General features: G+C 42.4%; 2 protein-coding genes across 2 annotated transcripts; one reads left to right on the top strand and one right to left on the bottom strand.

The window, feature by feature from the left end:
* The first annotated feature begins 3,708 nt into the window (after positions 1–3,708).
* On the top strand, positions 3,709–13,515 carry dok1a (docking protein 1a). The gene is made up of 7 exons (XM_060046765.1): positions 3,709–4,066; positions 4,530–4,620; positions 8,767–8,921; positions 10,379–10,489; positions 10,900–10,972; positions 11,100–11,272; positions 11,633–13,515. The coding sequence occupies exons 1-7, from the start codon at positions 4,010–4,012 to the stop codon at positions 12,530–12,532; spliced, it is 1,560 nt and encodes a 519-aa protein (XP_059902748.1). The 5' UTR covers positions 3,709–4,009; the 3' UTR covers positions 12,533–13,515.
* On the bottom strand, positions 13,168–19,129 carry saraf (store-operated calcium entry-associated regulatory factor). The gene is made up of 7 exons (XM_060046766.1): positions 18,926–19,129; positions 18,558–18,742; positions 16,826–17,018; positions 16,116–16,421; positions 15,363–15,588; positions 14,385–14,479; positions 13,168–13,968 (listed from the first exon to the last, which is right to left on the bottom strand). The coding sequence occupies exons 1-7, from the start codon at positions 18,990–18,992 to the stop codon at positions 13,943–13,945; spliced, it is 1,098 nt and encodes a 365-aa protein (XP_059902749.1). The 5' UTR covers positions 18,993–19,129; the 3' UTR covers positions 13,168–13,942.
* Between the last annotated feature and the right edge of the window lie 1,153 nt (positions 19,130–20,282).

Below are 20,282 nucleotides of genomic sequence, written 5' to 3'. Positions count from 1 at the left end.
AGCCTGTTTCAATCATCCTCATCCTCATCCTCATCCTCATCGCCAAACTTATCCGGGGTCAGGTCGCGGGGGCAGCAGCTCAAGCAGGGGGACCCCAGACTTCCCTTTCCCGGGCCACATTGACCAGCTCTGACGGGGGAATCCCCGTCAGACATACATATGTATGTGTAAACAAGTTTCTTGAGGGTTGTTAACCAGACACACTGGAGTGAATGCATTCTCACAACATATCTGTTGCATCTGTAAGTACACTCCCTTATGACCACAATGTTTTCCCCTTAGTTATCGAGGACTATATTAATCAATCTCTTTCCCCAGTAAAATCGCTTCAACAACAATGCCATAATTCCATTTTACGTTGTTTTCCCTGACTGATTTGTGAACTACACTGATTGATCTTTGTTTCATTCTTGAAGCGTTAATGGCTCTGCATTGTCCCCTGTTTTCATGTCACTGACGTCACAGTATTACATCTGATCATGTAAGCACATTTTTAAAGTCCTCCCGTATCAGGGAATCCTAGCCGTCTTTGTCACATATGCATTGTGTATCTTATTTCTAGCCATGAGTGCCCTCTGCAGGCTAGGGGCATACCATTTAATGGCTGTCAGCACACATACATCCTTATTCATATATTCATTGCAACTAACATTTGTTGGCCAGGGATGCCTATACAATGGCCCAACATAATGAAATCCAAATATTTTAGCTAAGAAAATAAAGAACAGACTGTATTTAGACCAAATCATGTCTAGCATGTCTAGCATCGAGGAAGATGTCTCTGTGGGCGACGTGCGCCGGGCAGGATGTGGGGCACTGGACTCACCCTCGTCCCCAGCAGCAGGAGGGGCCGATTGGGACTATGTCTGTCTTTGTGCAGCACCACTACGCACACCAACCCGGCATGTGCACCGTGTACACCACCTCAGTGAATTGCCCCCGGTATTTGGTCCGGACCCTGCCAAGAACATTTTCAAGATTAAATCAAGCAAGTTGGTATATGTTTTTGTGGACTTGCTTTATCTAGTCTACAGACACGTTTTATCAGGCCCTCATGCTATCAGAACTTACTGTTTACTTTCACAAGTAATTTATTGGCTTGGCAAAGACAAAGTCAAGAAGTCACATGTTTGCATGCATCTGCATTTGCTAGTATGACTGTAGTTTAGCTAGTCCTCTGTTCAGATTTCTCATTCCCTTTCCTGTATTCCCCTTTGACGCATGTATGCCCCTATGCCAACTACCTCTCAGCCTGCAAGCCGGGACAAGCTGTTTAGAGCCAGCCAAGACCCCAGGAGAAGCCACAGCAGAGCAAGGGCCAGGGTGCTGAAGCATGCATCTGGGGGAGATAAGGTCTTGGCTCTGTCTCCGTCTGTAAGGTCACAACGAGACAGACGGAGTGGGCGAGGCCAATCATTTTGCTGAATACATGTGGGTTCTGGATCATGAGTTAATAGAATGCTGTTTCCATGAAATGTCGAATGAGGAAAGGATTGCTTCATCCCGTCCTGACCTCATGGCGCACACAAACAATGCAGGTTGTCATCACCTCATTCCTGCCATGAGGCGGCCACAAATCTGCAGCAGCATGTCAATGGGCTACCAGTGGCACAGAGACAAAGCAGTGAATTGCAGCCTGGACATTGAGTTTTTTAAAGATTGTTGGTTTCTGAAAATAAGCATTTGAATCTGATAGGATAGCTTACTATTTCCAATAGACCTAGTAGAATAAAGGCTTAAACAAGAGATTTCTGTTTCACCCCCTATTGTTTTGCATATATTTATATTATCCCCAATATCTCAATCCAAAAGCCCCTCATTGACACTATAGCAGTTGAAGAAGAGTGTTTTAATCGCTAAATAGTTATTATGGTTTCACCTCATTCTGTTTTATTCCCCTGTCTGCCAGACCCCTGTCTCTGACCCCCACTGTTAGTTTACCAAAAAGCTTATACCTTACACCTTTGCCCTGCACTCGCAACCTATGCTAAAGGAGATAAGGAAGGAAGCATTGAAGCACCTTTCCTTAGCATTAAGAGAATTTAAAAAAAATGTCATGGCTGCCACGCAGATACTACCGGATCATTAGTAGCCTATGCAGATAACAGCTAAAGAATGATTTGACTGTGCGTTGAAGTTGTATGGCTGATGCTTTGTGTCAAAGAACGGCCGAATGGTGCTTCCCTTAAACTATTGAAATACATATCCCTATTTTAACATACATATGACATAAGTGAGGACTCTGAACATTTTGAATCGCACATATCTGTATGTAGGTAGGCCCAGGGTGATAGATATAACAGAGTGGCGACACTTCCATTGGACTCCGTTGTAGCGTTTTTTGCCGCCTACTTCCGGGGTCTGGAGCCTCGCATAGTTCCAAAACATCCATTTACGGCGTATGAGATCATTCATTTCCATTGCTGGCCGTCAAGTAACTTCACAACTTCAACTTCCACAAAAAGCAGCCTGATATATGTGGAGAGGATTTTTTTTCTAAACACTCAGCATCTCAAACACTGGGTCCAGCTTTACATGGTGCATCCTCCTTTGCAGCGTACAGATGTTAGGCAGCGGAATCTGCATTTGCTGGAGGGTTTTATAACAAGTGGTCCATTTTATTTGTATTGGTTTTTTAATTGTCTCCTTTCCTCACCGTATTCCTCTCTTGTTAACACTTATGTATACAACATTCATCCCTGTTCCGTCACTTTGTTCTAGTTTTTCAAGTTGGATACACACACACACACACACACACACACACACACACACACACACACACACACACACACACACACACACACACACACACACACACACACACACACACACACACACACACATTCTTGTTGTCTCACCCATTGTTTAATAAAAAAATACTATTTCATTCATCTAAGCGTAATCATTTGTTATTCTTTAATAAATTTGATACGTATGGCTTAGTCTTAAAAGTATCATGATTGTGTGGTCAGCTCCTGCCTCATCAGAAGAAGTTGCCTGGATACTAAATGCTAAATGGACTGTTGCTACTCTGCTTTATCAATCGCTCTCTGACCAAGGGTAAGTGTGTCGGAATTACAAGCAAAATCAAGGAAATCCAATAGTCCAGGTGCGCAAAAATGAACATCTTGAATCGTCTTTGATTTCAGAACAGATGTAGTAAGGTAAAAGTTAAGGTTAAGCCACTAAAGTCAGTAGCCTAGTGCTACCCATTCAAACACGAACGTGAAGCTTTCACTCAAACTTAAAAACGTATCTAAGTAGCTTTCAGTTGTCACCCTACCACTCCAAATGTAAATCTGACAATTACAAATATGCAACAATAGTCAGAAAAGTACTTGGTTATGTGTTTTTTTAATTTCTATATATACCATTCAATATTGCAATCCTGATGTCAGTCCCATAGAAGACCATGACAGCGCGGCGTGTTTTGGAACTATACAGGCTTACTTGAACCACGTGACCCCCCTGCCGGCGAGATCAGAGAGTGTCGCAACTCTTCTCTCTATGGCTCTGGGTAGGCCTAGGGGACGTTTATGGTTTGTCTTCGGACATTGGTCGCCCCTGAGCGTTCACGCGAGGGGAGTGGAGCCACGGCGCACGCCTGGGCTGCGTTCCAATACCCATACTACCATACTATTTAGTATGGTAGTATTCCAATACCCATACTACCATACTATTTAGTATGGTAGTATGGGTATTGGAATGCAGCCATACTAAATAGTATCGTATAAATAAGGTATATGGTATAAAACAATTTAGTATGGTATGGGGACCACACCTGTAGTGGTGACGCACCTGTAGTCGTGACGCAGCGGTTACGCAGACCTTCAGCCCCCTGTGCGGGTGCCCACTGACGGGGGTGCGCCTCATTCGCCAGGGACATTGTTAAACCACGGAGCTCCTTTAACTAGGCCTGCTCAGAGCTACAGGAAACATTTCAACCAAACGATTTAGGCTTGCGGACGTTTGAAGGAGTTTTTTTTTAAGCATTCCACAAATTGGAAGAATGGATACGCACGTTAAAGCAGGACAGGTCTACCTCCAACCACGGAAAATCGGCAAAGTAAGTAGAAATTGTAATGACACACCTTTCGAATTAACCGTTTATTTACATAAAACTAGGTAAATACTTACCTGGCGTCATGTCGAAACGATCTAGGCCTAGGCCTACATGAAGCCAGGAAAAGTTGATAAAATCACGGCATAGCTCATTGATGTGTGAAGTTGAAATGTGTTGAGGCAGATTCACAAGTTCAGACATAACTCCATTACCGCATTCCTGTAATGTAGGGGTCTCTCTCTCTCTCTCTCTCTCTCTCTCTCTCTCTCTCTCTCTCTCTCTCTCTCTCTCTCTCTCTCTCTCTCTCTCTCTCTCTCTCTCTCTCTCTCTCTCTCTCTCTCTCTCTCTCTCTCTCTCTCTCTCTCTCTCTCTCTCTCTCTCTCTCTCTCTCTCTCTCTCTCTCTCGCTCTCTAACAATATATATCCGATTTGACATGAACTCTTTCACATCTCTTTTCTCTGTCAGAAATGGAATCAAGTGTGGCTGTCCCTGTACCCCGCCAGTCAATGCAGCATGGGCCGGTTGGAGATCAGTGACATTAGAAGTTCATGGGCAGGTAACGTCATGCAGACTTAAGGCCGATTTATGCTCAGTTACGTAAGCGTAAGCGCAAGCGCAAGAGGCCCTTGCGCGCCCTTGCGCACCCCTTGCGCGACTTCTCACGTCTTGCGTGCGCCGGGCGATTTTTCTAGACTTGCGTCATTTTTTACGTAAGCTTTTACGCGAGCCGCGCAGCCTGCAAGGCTGTGATTGGTCTGCTTACTACTTCCTGTCTGGAGTATCACATTTCTCTGCCATAGTTCACTGAATGTGTAGAACATGACTGGGAGGCGGTTTATAAACAGCCGACGACGACGCCCACACACAAATACACCATATAGGCTTCACTTAGGTAGTCTTCGACCAATACCATGAAAATCTCCTTTTCATGGTTCAATTTGAGAAACGCTGCCGTAGGAGGAAGGAGGGTGGGTGGTTTGATAGAATGGAACCCGGCCGGCAGGCTCATATACAAAATCATTAACGTGAAGTGAAGTTAACTTTGCTGCCAACACATTATGTCGTTTTAAAATGTAGAGAGATATGCACATTTATACAACCCCAATGATCAACAACTTCATCACCCCTGTTCCTCTGTCTGTTGCCATCATTCACTGTGTATGGGGAGAACACGATCTGGCACATAAACAAACCAACGACTCCCACAGACAAAGACGTCATTCTCGAGGTCGTCTTCAACGAAAAACTTCACTCCACATATTACTCCACCTACTGTTCTGGCGGTAAATTGCTTGGCAACACGCGCAACCTAAAGGGAGCATGAATTGCTTTGAGTAAATTTTGCGCAACAACGTAACACCAACGCTGAAGCATGCAGCCGCCTTTAGCCACGTCTTAATCACGTAGGCTGAGCTTGGCGGAGGCATTTAGTTTATAGCACCATTAACGAATGTAACCTTGTTCCCTCTCTGCTGCCATCAACATTCATTGCAAGCACCCCAGGCGTTCAGTCTTGCAATGACTACCATGAGGCCTTCAATATATTACCCAATAACCCTGACAACTGAGCGGGCTTTAAGAAAATGTTTTGTTTGTTTTTTAAGCCAAAAAAACCACAACAAAACGCACTTAGCCTACCCTAGTCATAAGCTGAAAAGACCGTAATATTCGTCAGATTCTACAATTTCCGACTGTCCATGAATGCAGCCAAAAATCTTCCGTCATTTAAGCCTAGCAAAACGCTGTAAAGTACGTGCTTCTTTCATAGAACCTGTGCTTGATTTAGAGGACTTTTGCTATAAATTCATACATATTCAATCCTTCCAAACAAGAACCAATTCAAAACAATAACATGTTACTTTAACGAACACAGGTATTTTTTTTAAACCAAAAGAATATATAGGCTTTACAAATCAACGATAGTGCGATTTCGTTGTGGAGCTCTGTTTCCCTTCTTTACTTGCTCATTGACTTGAAATCCACTCGGGTGTCTCCGAACGACTTCAACAAGACTGTTGCATGCAAGTGGCCCGCCGTACTTTGGTGTCTCAATGCCGACTTTCTAAGACAACTCAGGTTGGAAAACCCACCGTGGCTCCAAACACCACATCGATACGTTGCAAAAAGCAAGCATTCCCATAAATACAGATTACAATGACCACTTGACGCTGTCAGCCAACTATACCTCTCGTAGTTGCTGGATTGAAAGTGCCGCACAAATCCTTTGCCCGGCTTGGTCAGAGCAGCTAGCTGCGGTGTTTTTCTGAGAAATTCCTTCTCGAAAAAGACTTTTTCAACGAGTCGGCCGCAATATCCAGTCCTTCTCCTCTGTCATCCATTGTAATTAAAGTGAATCTAATCTAAAAAAAAATCGAACCTAATGATCTATATAATTTCGCTGCTAGCTAGTTGTAATTCCTTTTGTTTACCTCCTGATGGCGCTGTCACGTTAAAATCGTACCGGGGCGAAAATTGCACCGGCCTACGTTATCAGTTGTTGACTAATTCCAAACCTGCCTGGCAACAGACGACACGTTCGTCTGTTGCCTGGCAACGGGCGATCGCGTCAATGAGTAGGAAGGTTCTTGAACATTCGCGAACTTTCATGCTCGTTCATTGCACTCCTTCATTGAGCGTGACAAGACAGGTTTTTGAAACCTGCTTTAAACACTACTAGCTAAATTAAATTAAACAATTCAATACCATACAAATATAAAGTAAAAACAAGTTTTATCTAGCGATCCGTTATCTGTATTATGTTATTTGGTGTTCGGCAACATAAGCGCGAATGGTTTTTGAAACCTGCTTTAAACACTCAGTTTACTAGCTAAATTCGATTAAACAATTCAATACCATACAAATATAAAGTAAAAACAAGTGTTATCTAGCGATTCGTTATCTGTATTGTGTTATTTCGTCTTTGGAAACATGAGAATGTTTTTTGAAACCTCCCCGGCAACGGACAACCCAATCAAATCAGTTGTCAAGTTGTCAACAACTGATGACGTAGGCCGGTACAATTTTCGCCCCCGGTACAATTTTAACGTGACAGCGCCAAACAACAAGGCCAGCTAGAAGGCCTAGACGTGTAAAAGGATACGCCCAGCTCGGCATACTCGACATCTGATTGGTTGAAGAACATGTCAATCAACAATATAGTCCCATTAGCGTCAACAGCGAGGGGATTCTCTCAGGATTCTGAAGGCCTCGGCTAGATTATTTTTTACCCGGAGACAGTGTAGGGAAATAATCTGATTGGATAAGGGCTCTAATGGCGCGTTTCCACTGCAGGGTGCGGAACGGATCGGATCGCAAAGGTGCGGATCGGGTCGCGTTTCCACCGCCAAAAGTGGGCGTGACCCGGACTTAGCCGTACCCGTTTTGGCCAGTTTTGGCCTCGTTTTCAGGACTCCTCCGTTGGGGTACTGAAAACGAGACGAGACGCCTGAAAGGGTCCCGGGAAATTCTAGCTACACACCCCCTCCGTTGATTGGTCGACAGAATCATCACTTCCGGGTGACGCAGGGATAAAAACAAACAAACAGTAGCCTCGAGGTATTATTCTTTACAATTAACATGTCGCGTAAAACGCTTGCTTGGGCGAACAAGGAGGTGGAGACGTTCGTCTGCATTCTTGGGGAGGAAGACGTTGTTTACGATGTTTACGTAGCTGCCACGGCGATCGACATCCGGCCTACCACAAAGGGTACTGTCGGCAGTGGAAACGCGACCTCGGAACTGAGCTGGGCTATACCGCCCCCTCCCTACCGCACCTTTGCGATCCGATCCGTTCCGCACCCTGCAGTGGAAACGCAGCATAATATATGTATTACCGCGCTGGAGGCAACGCAACTGAAGGAAAAACAAATAAATACATATTAGACTTATGTGAACAAACTTATTCAAATAGATAGAATGAATGAAAAAATATATATATTAAAAGGTATAAATGATATATTTTATAACAATAAAAATAATGTATTGTTCTGAAAGTGTCTAGGCCAGCAGAGAAGGCTTTGCTGGCCCAGATGGCCCGCCTCTGCTAGAAGCTCTGTGCTTCTGAGCGTCATTGGCGAGAGAGAGGGCGGGACGTCCCAACATGGTTCTGATAAACTTGGGTTTAGTGTTGAGAGGCATCATCAGAGAGGGAGAGACCACCAATTGTGGAATATGTGAGGAACAGGAATACATTTCCATTTTATGTTTGACATATTGCTTTGCATGCAGTGTTAGTTTGTTGTTCTGCTTCTCGCCATGTACCTATTCTTCTCACTCCGAGCACTGTTAACTGGCTCATAAACCTCATAGGAAGTACAAGAACGGAAATTGCTTTGCGGTAGACCGAGATAACACACCAAACCGTGACCCTATCAGATTACATGAAGCTGATGCCAGAGTAGTAACACCACCTTTCAGGATGAATCTATCTAAAAAAAAATTGGTTTTGTATAGAGGAGTTCCTTTCTGCTATCGTTTTTTTAATGCTAGTATGTTAGGGATTTAGCTAATTGAACATTGGCCAGCTGATGTTAGTGAGACAATGTTGTGCATGCTTAGAGAGCTCTAGCTGTGCTGCTATCCGAACATAATGCAAACCTCAAACACTCCCTGGCTGGGATGTAATACATGTGGTTTACATCAGGATAAGATGCCACCATCATTATGATGAGCTCCACTATTTCTGTCATTGGTGATCCAACAGGGGCAGGTGTGGGGGGGGAACGGCCCAGCGCAGGGCTCGGAGGGGATGCTAAGAGACACCAGCAGGGCCACAAGGAGAGAAAGCTGAAGGTGGTCCGACTGTCCGACATCATCAGTGTACTCAAACTGCCCCCGCATGCTGAGGCCCTGCCCAAGGTAATCACCTTATTCTCTCATTTGACACAAAGTACAGGACTTTCATAAACATGATGATCAGGGTCATGGTGATGTCATTAAGTCTTGTCTGAGTGGGAGGTAAGTCGGGGTCAACTTAACTCTTAATAGATGTCGACTAAGGTTAAGCCATTATTAAAGGTTTTCTCTTTGTCAGATATATATACAGCGCCCTCCATAATTATTGGCACCCCTCGTTAAGAGGTGTTCTTTAGCTTCTAATAATTATTTATTTTTTTCTAAATAATATAGGACCACAATGAAAGAAAATGTGAAATCCAGCCTTTAATTCAAATGCATTCTGTGCATGCCCACATGCACAGCCTGTTGGCATGTAGATAGCGCCTGATGATTCTTTTGGAGACTTTGTGACCCCAAGATGCTACCATTCCTTGCAATTCTGTGACAGTGAGCTTCAGAGATTTTTTTATTTCTCTTACCATCCTCCTCACTGTGCATGGTGGCAAAATGAACTTGCGTCCTCGTCCAGGCTTGTTTACCACTGTTGCAGTTGTTTTAAACTTCTTGACGATTCCTCTGACAGTAGATATGGGCAGGTGTAGGCGAGTGGCTATTTTCTTGTAGCCATTGCCTGATTTGTGAAGGTCGACACACATCTGCCTTACTTAAACAGTGTGTTCCTTTGTCTTTCGCATGTTGAAGAGAATGGCTTCTGTGGCATGTCATATTTATACCCCAGGGAAACAGGAAGTTATGAATTACTAATTAAATGTTCCTACATACTCTGATCAACTTTGTAAACTACTGTAGAAATGACAGAAATACTTTAATTACATTTATTTCCTAGGAATTGTTAGGGGTGCCAATAATTGTGGAATAGGTGATTTTATGAAGAATAATTATTTCTTAGTCAGGGATTTTTTTCTACAATTTTCAGTGTGAGAGTATGCTTCTGCAATAAAAAAATAATTTATTTTAAGGCTTTTAACACATCTTAACCAGGGGTGCCAATAATTATGGAGGGCGCTGTATGTGAAGTATTTAACAATTATTCGCCTGAGGTGAAGTGAAAAATGTTTATGTTTAGTGTTTACTATTCACAGAGCCTGAGGTGAATAATTGTTTTAGGATATACTACTTGTGAACACTCCAAAAATAAACAAAATAACACTTTTTGCCGGGATCTATTTGTTTTTAATAGCGGTTTATTTGTTTTTATTAGCGTGACAAGACGATCGTCATGTGTGCTAAACAATATCCCGAGTTTGAGATCTCAATCATGGGATATTGCCCAATATCCCGAGATAGCAAACCAATCAAATTGCGCCATCTTAGGAGGTTCACGTGTAGCATATACTAATGGATAAGATATAACCTTTTCTGTTCAAAGTGGAATGGAATGTATAGCATCTTAGTTATAGCAAGTACTGTCAATAGAATGAAGCTGAAAACATCAACTCAGATGATTCTTGTTGTAGGATAACATGGCAGCATTCTGTGTGAAGACGGAGGAGAGAAACTTGGTGTTTTCTGCCATGAAAGAGGAGAGTACAGAGTGGGTAGAGAAGGTGTGCGAAATTGCCTTTCAGGTGAGACACAACCCTCTGATTGGTTGAATACTGCCAAGAACCTTGTTATTTAAGGAAACTAGTCCAACAGTGTTTAAAGCATTGATTTCATCACAATGGTTCAGTACCTCTTTCTGAAGTTGGCTTTCTTTCAATTATTTGGAAAAACATGACAATCCTATAATTTTGATAACATCAGGTATATTAGTTAGGCAGTGCCTTGAGCCTCTCAAGTGATGATTGGATTGATACAACGATATGCTATATTCCAGCAAGTTACTAATGTCTCCTTACATACACTAATTAATAGTAAAAACTGAAATTGTAAATATAGGAAATTGTAAATATATACCTTGGAAAAAGTTGACAATTCAGAGCTCCTTAAAATATGGAAAGGATCTTCTCTTTATTCTATCTTCTCTTTCTCTTAGAATTCCAATGTGAGCGGAATCAGCTCTAAGCCTCAAATGGAAGACAATGTGATTTATGCCTCGACAGAAGAGGGTGATTTCCCCTACATCTTCACCCCTCAATACGCCAACCCTATCTGTTCAAATGCATTTAACAAAGAATAGTGTACAGATTGGTTCACCAAACATCTTTTGTATTTGCCTCATGCTTCGTCTTCCAGTGGGTATGTTCTCGGTGGTGGTGCAGCAAACTGATGCCGCAGCACGTTGCGGCCTGCAGGGGGTGTACAAGTTACACGTGGGCCAGGGTGATCTGTCGTTAAGAGAGGCAGAGAATCCAAGGACCATCTTGAGCTGGCCATACCGCCTCCTGAGACGATATGGAAAAGATAATGTAAGGGTGGAATGCACTGATGCCAGACGTTTAATACAATTTTCTTGGTGGTCATCAACATTTGATCATTGGCCCCCAATTAATGAATGATTATCAATGAGTATGTGGATTACACCTGTATTGAACAGCCAATCCTGAGGTAACTTAACTAAAATCTTAACTAAAACACCTGTTGTTATTTTATAATAACTACACTAGTACTACTATATAACTATATTCAGTACATTTGTTATATTTAGTGGATGAATAGAGTTATGACTAAGTATAGTATTATATGATTATAGTATTTCAGTTTAAATGTACTGTTAATATAGATAAAAGAAGACACCTAAATGAGTTGCTCTATTTTCATCCCTACAGCTTTCCTTAACCATCGAAGCTGGCAGGCGGTGTGATTCTGGACCTGGGACCTTTACGTTTGAGACCGGCCAAGCCAGTGTTCTGTTTAGCCTAATTGAGAAGGCTATCAAACACCAAACATCTTCCACTGCTGTCCCCACCAACAGTCCTGCCATCCACACAGTCCTCCCAATCCCAGATGGGGTAGCAGCACTGCCGAGTCGGATTCCCCGTTCCCCTTTGCCCAAGATACCCGATATGGACTTAATACCTGCTATTTTGCAAAAAACTCAAAAAATCAAATCGAATTCTCTCGTGGACTCGGAAGAGAGCTTGTACTCTCAGCCGGCAGACTGGATAAGTGCATCTGAATGTGTTAACGCTCAGCCTCTCGACAAAGTGATATCTACCAAAGCGTCCGCTCCCGTGTCCTGTGTGACGTTCTCAGAACACCCCAGCATTGACGTCACGGAGAGGTCTACGTCAAATCCACATCTGGGAGTCGAAAGTGTGTACGCCGACCCAGCGAGTTTCCTTCCTCTTAAACCACCCACAACCTCCAGCACGATGGAAGCACCGGGGCCCTCTACAGACCATGCCAATCCTTCAGAGCCCATCTACGCAGAAGTGTACGACAAACTAAGTCCAGGCCAAAGCAGAGCTCACCCAACTCAGACCCAAAAAGGGGAAATAGAGAAAGAACCCATTTATGCCGAGCCTGTGAGGAAAGCTGAGGGAGTAGCAAAGAAGAATGACAGACCTGACCTGTTCACGGACCTTTATGCACAAGTCTGCAAACTAACTCCTTCCCCAGAAAAAACAATCCCTTTCTCACCTTCAGGGTCTTCCCTGACCACCACGATAAACTCTAGCGACGAGGGCCTCTCCGATGTCATCTATGAAACACTGGGTATCATTTAGCACAGCGCTTTCTAAGCTCTATTGGAGGAAAGGCCCATTCGGCCAACATATCGGACTACAGTGTATTTTGAGTTTTTTGTAGTCATTTAATTACACAGATGAGGACGAAGATTTCTCCAAATTATTCAAGAGCAAAATAAATGAATGCTTTTCACGAACAAATCCCTTCGGCAGGTGCTGTTAAATTATCTATTCCTGTTTGTCCGATTTTATTGATAATGTTGTACACCACACAGGGATAGCCAGACTGGAGGAAACTACAGCCCTAAATACATTTTACGGCATTCTTTGGATAAAACACTGACTATATCAACTAAATAATTACATATTTATTTTTTTCATTATTTTTAAATTTTTATATATGTATTTTATATAAGTAGGGAGAACAAAATGTATTATTCATGATGTTATTTCTTCCTATGTTTAGCCAATGCTAGCATTTTCATTGCAAAATACAACGCATATCTTAGGTCCTAAACCATTACACTGTTGAATCCCTTTTTGTATTTTGTACTTACTTCATCGCATTAGACCACAAGACCAAATGTATCATGAGTAAAATGCTGCATTGTTACCGTGCTGATTTATCAGACCCCCTCCTCCCATGCTCCAACTGTATTAACTACGTGATAATAAATAATGATACCATTTATTTATTTTCCTCTCTCTTAAACTCTGGAGCACTTTGAGATTTATGAATGTAAAGTGCTCTACAAATTAAATATATTATTATTAATAATAATGCTACAATGGCAAATGGATGACAGCTTTAAATTCATACATTTGTAAATAAAAGCTTACAATCATTGATTTGCCCCAACTGACTATACGTAAGGGAAAGTATTTATAAGCGTTGCTGTGTTTATATTCAAAGCAGGAAAACACAAGAAACTGCAAATATAACTTCAATGAAAACAAAATAGTTCATGTTTGTTATAGTATAACGACATTCAGTTTGCCTAGATTATATTTATTAGAATACATATCTTTCTGAAAAAACTTCAACCATCAGTAAAAACAAGATAGTTTGGTGTTCGATCAAAAATAAATATATTCAAAATTCTAAAATGACGAATAGAAAAAAAAAAGCAGAGTAACAACATGAACTTGTCATCTCGTTATTTCATAATTTTCCAAAATATTCAGATTTTTGTTGATAGACATAATACAAAACATATCACAAACATCTGCTGTAATTAATCAAGATGGGCACATCTCTAACACCCATTAGAAAAGGTTTGGATTGGAACAAATTCATAGATGTGGTCAATTGAGCATTTAACGCATCACAATAAAACATCTAATTCTCCCGAGACTTGCTGATGTCTCCCAGATGTTTCATCCTGTTCTGGCCTCTTATTTTTTGTGTAGCTCAGCTGGCAGACAGGAGATCACACGCCCAAATGAGTTTTATCTTCTTTTGGTTCCTCCAAAACCTGGACACAAAGAACAACCACGCTAGCCCCTTACACAGTCTGTTCAGGGCGGGATGTTGTGGCGTTGTTCCGCACCGACTGCTGAACAAATAGTACAAACACCAAATGGGGCCACATTTTCCTTTGGTTTCACCCCTGCTTTTAGATGTGTGAAAACTTGTTCTGGTAATACAATTTTGAAGCGTGTGATTGGTCACACGCTAGAAAAAATTCATAACCACACTAATGGACTAGTAGTAGGGAAAGACAATTCACCTGGGAGGAACTTATATTCCATTCAAATGTACTAACATGACAATTATTTTACTACTATAGCTTTATATACTATATATTCCTACATACTACTAAAGTGGGTGTGATACAAGTAACTAACTTCACCAATACATGGGTCATTCCAACATTGTCCTCTGTTGTACCTGAAGCACTGCGGGTCCCACTGCTAAAGCTGGGCGCTTGTGCGGGACGTGGGATGTGGCCGGATGCGCTGAAGTTGGAATTGTAAGGTTGGTTCCTTTAGCAAAGAACAAACAACAAAACAACTGATTATGGAAAAAAATAATAATAATGGAAAAACTGCACTTATTTCAAGACACCCCATATTATGGACTGCAGTAATACCAGTATTTATTATTCAACTATCATATTGTTGAATAATTAACAGAACCATCTTAACATTTTTATATAATTGAAAACAAATCATCTCTGAAACCGGAGGAAGGAGACTTCTAGGAAGAGGACAAATGGAGTAGAGGTGTATGTGTCCTGCTCCCACTACTTTGCATTAAATACTTTGCCTAGCTCCATTGTACTGGCTATATTTAGTACCAGTTTAACATTTATAGCTGAGGAACTGATTTACAAAATATGATGCGCATCTTACAGCTAATGCAAGCCAAACGCTTTTTTGGAATTAGAAGACAATCAAATAAGCAAACTTCTGGCTTCCCAAGTGTGTGTGGTCAGTGCTTCTCGACTCAAATCTCCTGCCCTACCACTAAGGTACGCGACGTAGGTCACGTAGTTTGGTTAAAATGGTCACCATGCCTTAATTTCTGTATATTTTTCAGTACATTCTGGGTTTTTAATACAAAGCCTTTTTTGTTACTGTCACTGCCGCTAAACACATCGCTTAGTTAGTTGCATAAATTAGAATGTGCCGGATCCATAAAGAGCCTTCTTTTACCTCATCCATGGCCATGCTGACCCTTCTCATGGTGCCTCCTCTTTACTCAGGTGTAATTAGGCAATTAAGACAATCCCATTGAATCTGTTGAACCCAATCCAATTACCTTAAAACTGAACAAAAGATACTCGTAGAAAGCCTAAGATCTTGGATTGAATGACCCTCATACACGTGGTTCGTATATTTCCCTCATAAATAGCCTTGCACTTACCTTTGACTTCCAAAAAGGTATCCAAGTGCTCCTCCTGTCCCGAGCCCGGTCCAGAAGCCGCCTCCACCCGCTCCTGGTGTGGCACTTTGCTGCCGTGGATAATGCTGTCTCCCAGAGCTGTACCCACTCTGGAAGCCATAGCCTGGAGGAGGAGCACCGGGGTAGGCTGGAGGAGGATCACCAGGGTAGGCTGGAGGAGGTGCACCAGGGTAGCCTGCTGAGGAACCTAAAGCAGAAGGATCTTTGTCACATCTATTCAAACACTGCAGGTGGAGGTGAGGCTAGCCTTGCGAGGCCGCCTGATTTGCCTGATTAGGATCCCGTGAGAATCCATCTTGCCAGGCCACAAGCTAGGGGACTGTTCAGCAATGAAAAGAAAAATAAACTTGATTCCGTGTGCTATGTTTTATCTCTGATGATTACGATTTTAGTGCCATCTATTCATTTATTGTTTGATGCAAGACGTGACGCAAAAAGCATGTTGCTGTGTCGCAAAATGCTAGAATAGACTCCAAGCCTATTTTCACGTGCGTCTGCCCTCTATGAATAAACCGAAATATCTCTACTAGTAGTCGCATTCCTGCATTCGATTGCATTGTAGTCAGGCTACACCGTAGGGTGTAGGCGGGGCACCCCCCATATCATTTACAATGAAATAACTGTAGTTATACAGGCCCCCATATAACAACAACCCTGTGTCCCCGCAGACTACGCACCTCTTGTTAACTTATCTTCTAGAAATATACAACTTACCCGTGAAGTTGGGTTTAAAGCCAGGGGGCGGAGGTCCGCTGGTATGGCCACGGTCATCGTGGCCAGTAGGATAGCTTCCCGGCTCGGGTTCAGGATGGCCACCTTGAGCTGAGTTTCCACTGAGAAAGAGCTTGTAGACACCATAGGCTAGCAGTAGTAGAATGGCCAGTCCCAGCATACTACCTGAGCCGCCCTCGCTGCCTACTGACGAGGAGCCCCGATGCTGTTGATGCTGATGGTTGCCCTGCTGTTGATGCTTGCTACCAGAGAAGCCACTAAAGAAGTTGGAGGCGAAATCCCCAAAGCCTAAGGACGAAGAACATTTACTTTTCATTTTAAATTTCATTTTCAACATACACAAATAAAATATTAGAATAGATTATAGATAAATAGATTTTATAGATACTTTTTGATGTTTTAAACGTATAATCTATTTAAAGCTACCCTTTTGTGTAGCCTTCATATGTTGAATCAACCGACATTGCAAGCATTCTTTCCATTACAAGGCATTGTCCCCTATCCACTCCATACGTGTTTGCATGTACCTGTGGCATCGCAGGACATATTAGCATTGTGGCAAAACATATTCAATCAGCTGTCTTCATATCTAAAAGCCCCGTGATGTATTGCCCCTACTAGGACCTAGATCTACTCAAGGATGATACAAACACATATCCACATGGTTGCAAACACACTCCCAGCTCTCCTACCACCAGACTGCTTGGATCCGTGGGTGGAACCGGACCTCTGCCTTGCCCTCCCTTCTTCGGTCAGCTCCAGGGTGTACTCCAGTCCACAGGAGCCTTTCAGTATGTAGGCATCGTCTGGATGGCTGTAGCCCTCACAGCTCACCTCGATGTGACCAAACTGGTAGGAGTTGTCCATATCAGTCTTACATTCCCACTTAAAGACGGCAAGACATACAATGAGGAAAGAGGATAAAAACACATTAAAATATGTATTCTTTGAAATTACTCAACTGCAAAATTCTCTATTGCCCTTTCGTCGTTTCTGTTTAAACCGTATAAGAATGAAGAGTAATCCGAATTTCAACAATTAGGCTAATGTATTTAAAGGTCCCATGACATGAAAATCTCACTTTATGAGGTTTTCTAACATAAATATGAGTTCCCCTAGCCTGCCTATGGTCCCCCAATGGCTAAAATTTGCGTTTGGTGTAAAACGAGCACTAGCTGTTCTGCTCGCCTTTGAAAAAACGGAGGCTCAAGTGCGCTGATTTGGAATGTCTGTATTTATGACGTCACCAAGAATCTCAGCTCCTCCCCTTACTCTGCCTGGCCCGCCCAGAGACGTTGGCCCGCCAATGAGACTCGACTGTGCGAGCGCCACATGTGTGTGTGTGTGTGTGTGTGTGTGTGTGTGTGTGTGTGTGTGTGTGTGTGTGTGTGTGTGTGAATACACACACTGTAACGCAAGTGTTTCTTGTCGGTTCTTTGACGTGTCTTGTACTTCCACAACGAGACTGTTGTGGGGGTTATCTGAGCCATGGTTGAGAAGGAATTGGGGGAAAGGAACTTTGGCTTTGACTCGCTGAAGTACATGAACTGCGACATGCCGCCGGTTGCCGCGAGGCACCATCGCCTCATTTGCATTATAGCTACAGACACCAAAACAGCACATTTGGGGGAAGCTCAATGTGCGACTGGCTCGGAGTGGCTGTAACTCTGCACCACGGCTGAATTTCGGGAACGTCTTTGAATACTGTGTTAGTTGCCCACTAATACCCATATTAAAGAATACATAAAATAGCATGTCATGGGACCTTTAAGTAATAAACATGCAATAGCATACAAAAAACATATTACAAACATACCACAAACATACAATAAACCGAGGCCTCAAATTAGAGTTCACCCTGCAATCTCTCCAAGAGCTCTGCAAGCAGAAGTCTGATGCATTGGCCAAAGCAAGGACTTTTGATACCGTGGCACAGGTCTCAAAAATGCTGAGAACAGCTGTGTAGTCCTCGGCGGAGTCCTATGTTGTTTCCCCTTCATCATCTAAGCTTTGTCTCCTACTCCTTGAACTGTCTAGCCAACCAACCTGTTCCTAGCGTTATCTAACATTAACATTTGTGTCTGGGATATACCGGTCACAAGGGAGCAGGGATCCCCATTCTTCTACTTGATGAGAACACAGGAAACTCTGTCCTTTAGGTAAATAGGATGTTTGATCATTGCCAATTGAAATGTGAAGTCTCATCTGTCCTAGATGCAATACCTCTTAAAGAAATTGCCATGACAGCTGTGATAAAGGGGAGGACGTATCAGTTGAGTATGAGTTGGAGCCTTTGATCCCCGACCATTCCAAGGGTGTCAGGGAAAAGGCATATTAAACAGAATGTCGTATTGCATCTCTGCTTCTGATTAACCCGGTGTATATTTGTAACTTTTATCTGGACAGATATTTTATGAGAATCACCTGCACGTCGACTCCATCCCAGCCTTTGTTTTTACACTGAACAGCCTCTGGGACAAATGCTCCGCAGCCAGCCGAGCCCCCGATACACTTGATTTGGGGTATGGCGCTGGAGCGGCCCGCGGTGGTGAAGCGGCCCTTGTACAGAGTCAACACCTGGACGTCCCGCAGCAGGACGCTGCCCGAGCCTGGCAGTACACATAAGACTTTAGAAGGAAGACTTCCGGGGGATGTTTGCAAAACATGAAGTTAATTGACTAGCCTCGACCCACGGAAAATTAAAACTCAACTCAAACGCATTAGAATATTGATTTAAGACACCACAAACGCATTTTTGGTAAAAAAAATGTATAACGTAGCTGTCAACCAACCTTGATTCCAACTTTTTACTTGTACCACAAAGAGACAATGTGCAACCAGTAGTAGGAACCTTTTCATGTTCGCAACGAAGGTTACAGTCTGACTATATCGTAACAGATTCTGTAGGTTATATTATGAATAAACCGAGACCTTTCAAAATAGTCCTCCTATGAGGCAAACGCAACTTCCTCAAGATATTTATTTCCGGGTGAACGACGTAACATGTTTTGATCCATCTAAGCCAATTGGAAAAGAGCACGACATCTCTGCGTCTTCAGAGCGATGTTTAAAATACCCTCGGTCCCTTACTATGCTGGGCCCTCTAGTATGGGAGAAAGGGCGTATCGCCGGCGCTCAGACAAATATCCCCGGTCCCTTACCATGCTGCTGGGCCCTCTAGTGGGAGAAAGGGCGTATCGCCGACGCTCAGATAAATACCCCCGGTCCCTTATCATGCTGGGCCCTCTAGTGGGAGAAATGGCGTATCGCGGACGCTCAGATAAATACCCCGGTGCCTTACCGTGCTGGGCCCTCTAGTGGGAGAAAGGGCGTATCGCCGGCGCTCAAATAATCTCGTGAGGATGCATACGTGAGGGGCGTGACTTCGCCACTCTATTGGCCCCTTCCGGTAGAGCTCATGGGACCTATGAGATCGAAAAATATGAATGGGTGTTAATGGAGAGAAAATAAATATTTTCTGGTCCCAGTCTTTATATGCCCTGGATTACACATATGTTGTTTGTGGATTTAAATGATAATTTTTCATGCAAAGAAAACTAAAAATGTTCGTGAAGAAGTATGATAATTTTAGGTTTTATGTGAGGCCGCTTTGTGAACTACAGCTCTTCGCTGCTCTCGACGCATAATAGATTAGATTAGATTAGGTTTTCGTGATCCTTTTGGGATGACTCCCTCAAGGAAATTGATTGTCCAGTAGTTTACAGAAGAAACACAACACAATATTAAATTATATACAATATAAGATAAACAATACACTCTTAGATAACTATAAAAAGTAAAACAGTAAACAATAATTATAATAATAATAATAATAATAACATAAGATAAACAATAAACTCTTAACTAACGAACTATAAAAAGTAAACAAAAACAGTAAACAGTAAACAATAAACTCTTAGCTAATATAGAAAGTAGGGATAATAATAGAAGTAAAACAGGATTCAAGTAAAATAAAATAAGATAAATGTAGAGAACTGTATAGAGGATTAATATAAATATAAATATATATAAATAAATATAAATAAATAAATAAATATAAACATAAATAAACATATATACATACACATACACATGCACACACATATACATATACACACATATATATATATTGTCAGGGTGTGTGTGTTT

The sequence above is a fragment of the Gadus macrocephalus genome, chromosome 3 (genome assembly GCF_031168955.1).
Source record: "Gadus macrocephalus chromosome 3, ASM3116895v1".
NCBI lineage: Eukaryota > Metazoa > Chordata > Actinopteri > Gadiformes > Gadidae > Gadus > Gadus macrocephalus.
The sequence above is the reverse complement of the archived record's forward strand: the minus strand, read 5'-3'. Positions and strand labels throughout refer to the sequence as shown.

Bases quoted from the DNA above. Each gene is read 5' to 3' on its own strand.
- saraf (XM_060046766.1), bottom strand. From the start codon at position 18,992: ATGAAAAGGTTCCTACTACTGGTTGCACATTGTCTCTTTGTGGTACAA. The intron at 15,589-16,115 runs GTAAGTTGTATA...CTTCTGCTTTAG, and splicing joins CTTTAAACCCAACTTCACGG to GTTCCTCAGCAGGCTACCCT. The intron at 13,969-14,384 runs GTACAACAGAGG...CTTTGTGTCCAG, and splicing joins TGGGACCCGCAGTGCTTCAG to GTTTTGGAGGAACCAAAAGA.
- dok1a (XM_060046765.1), top strand. From the start codon at position 4,010: ATGGATACGCACGTTAAAGCAGGACAGGTCTACCTCCAACCACGGAAA. The intron at 8,922-10,378 runs GTAATCACCTTA...TTCTTGTTGTAG, and splicing joins ATGCTGAGGCCCTGCCCAAG to GATAACATGGCAGCATTCTG. The intron at 10,973-11,099 runs GTGATTTCCCCT...TTCGTCTTCCAG, and splicing joins TTATGCCTCGACAGAAGAGG to TGGGTATGTTCTCGGTGGTG.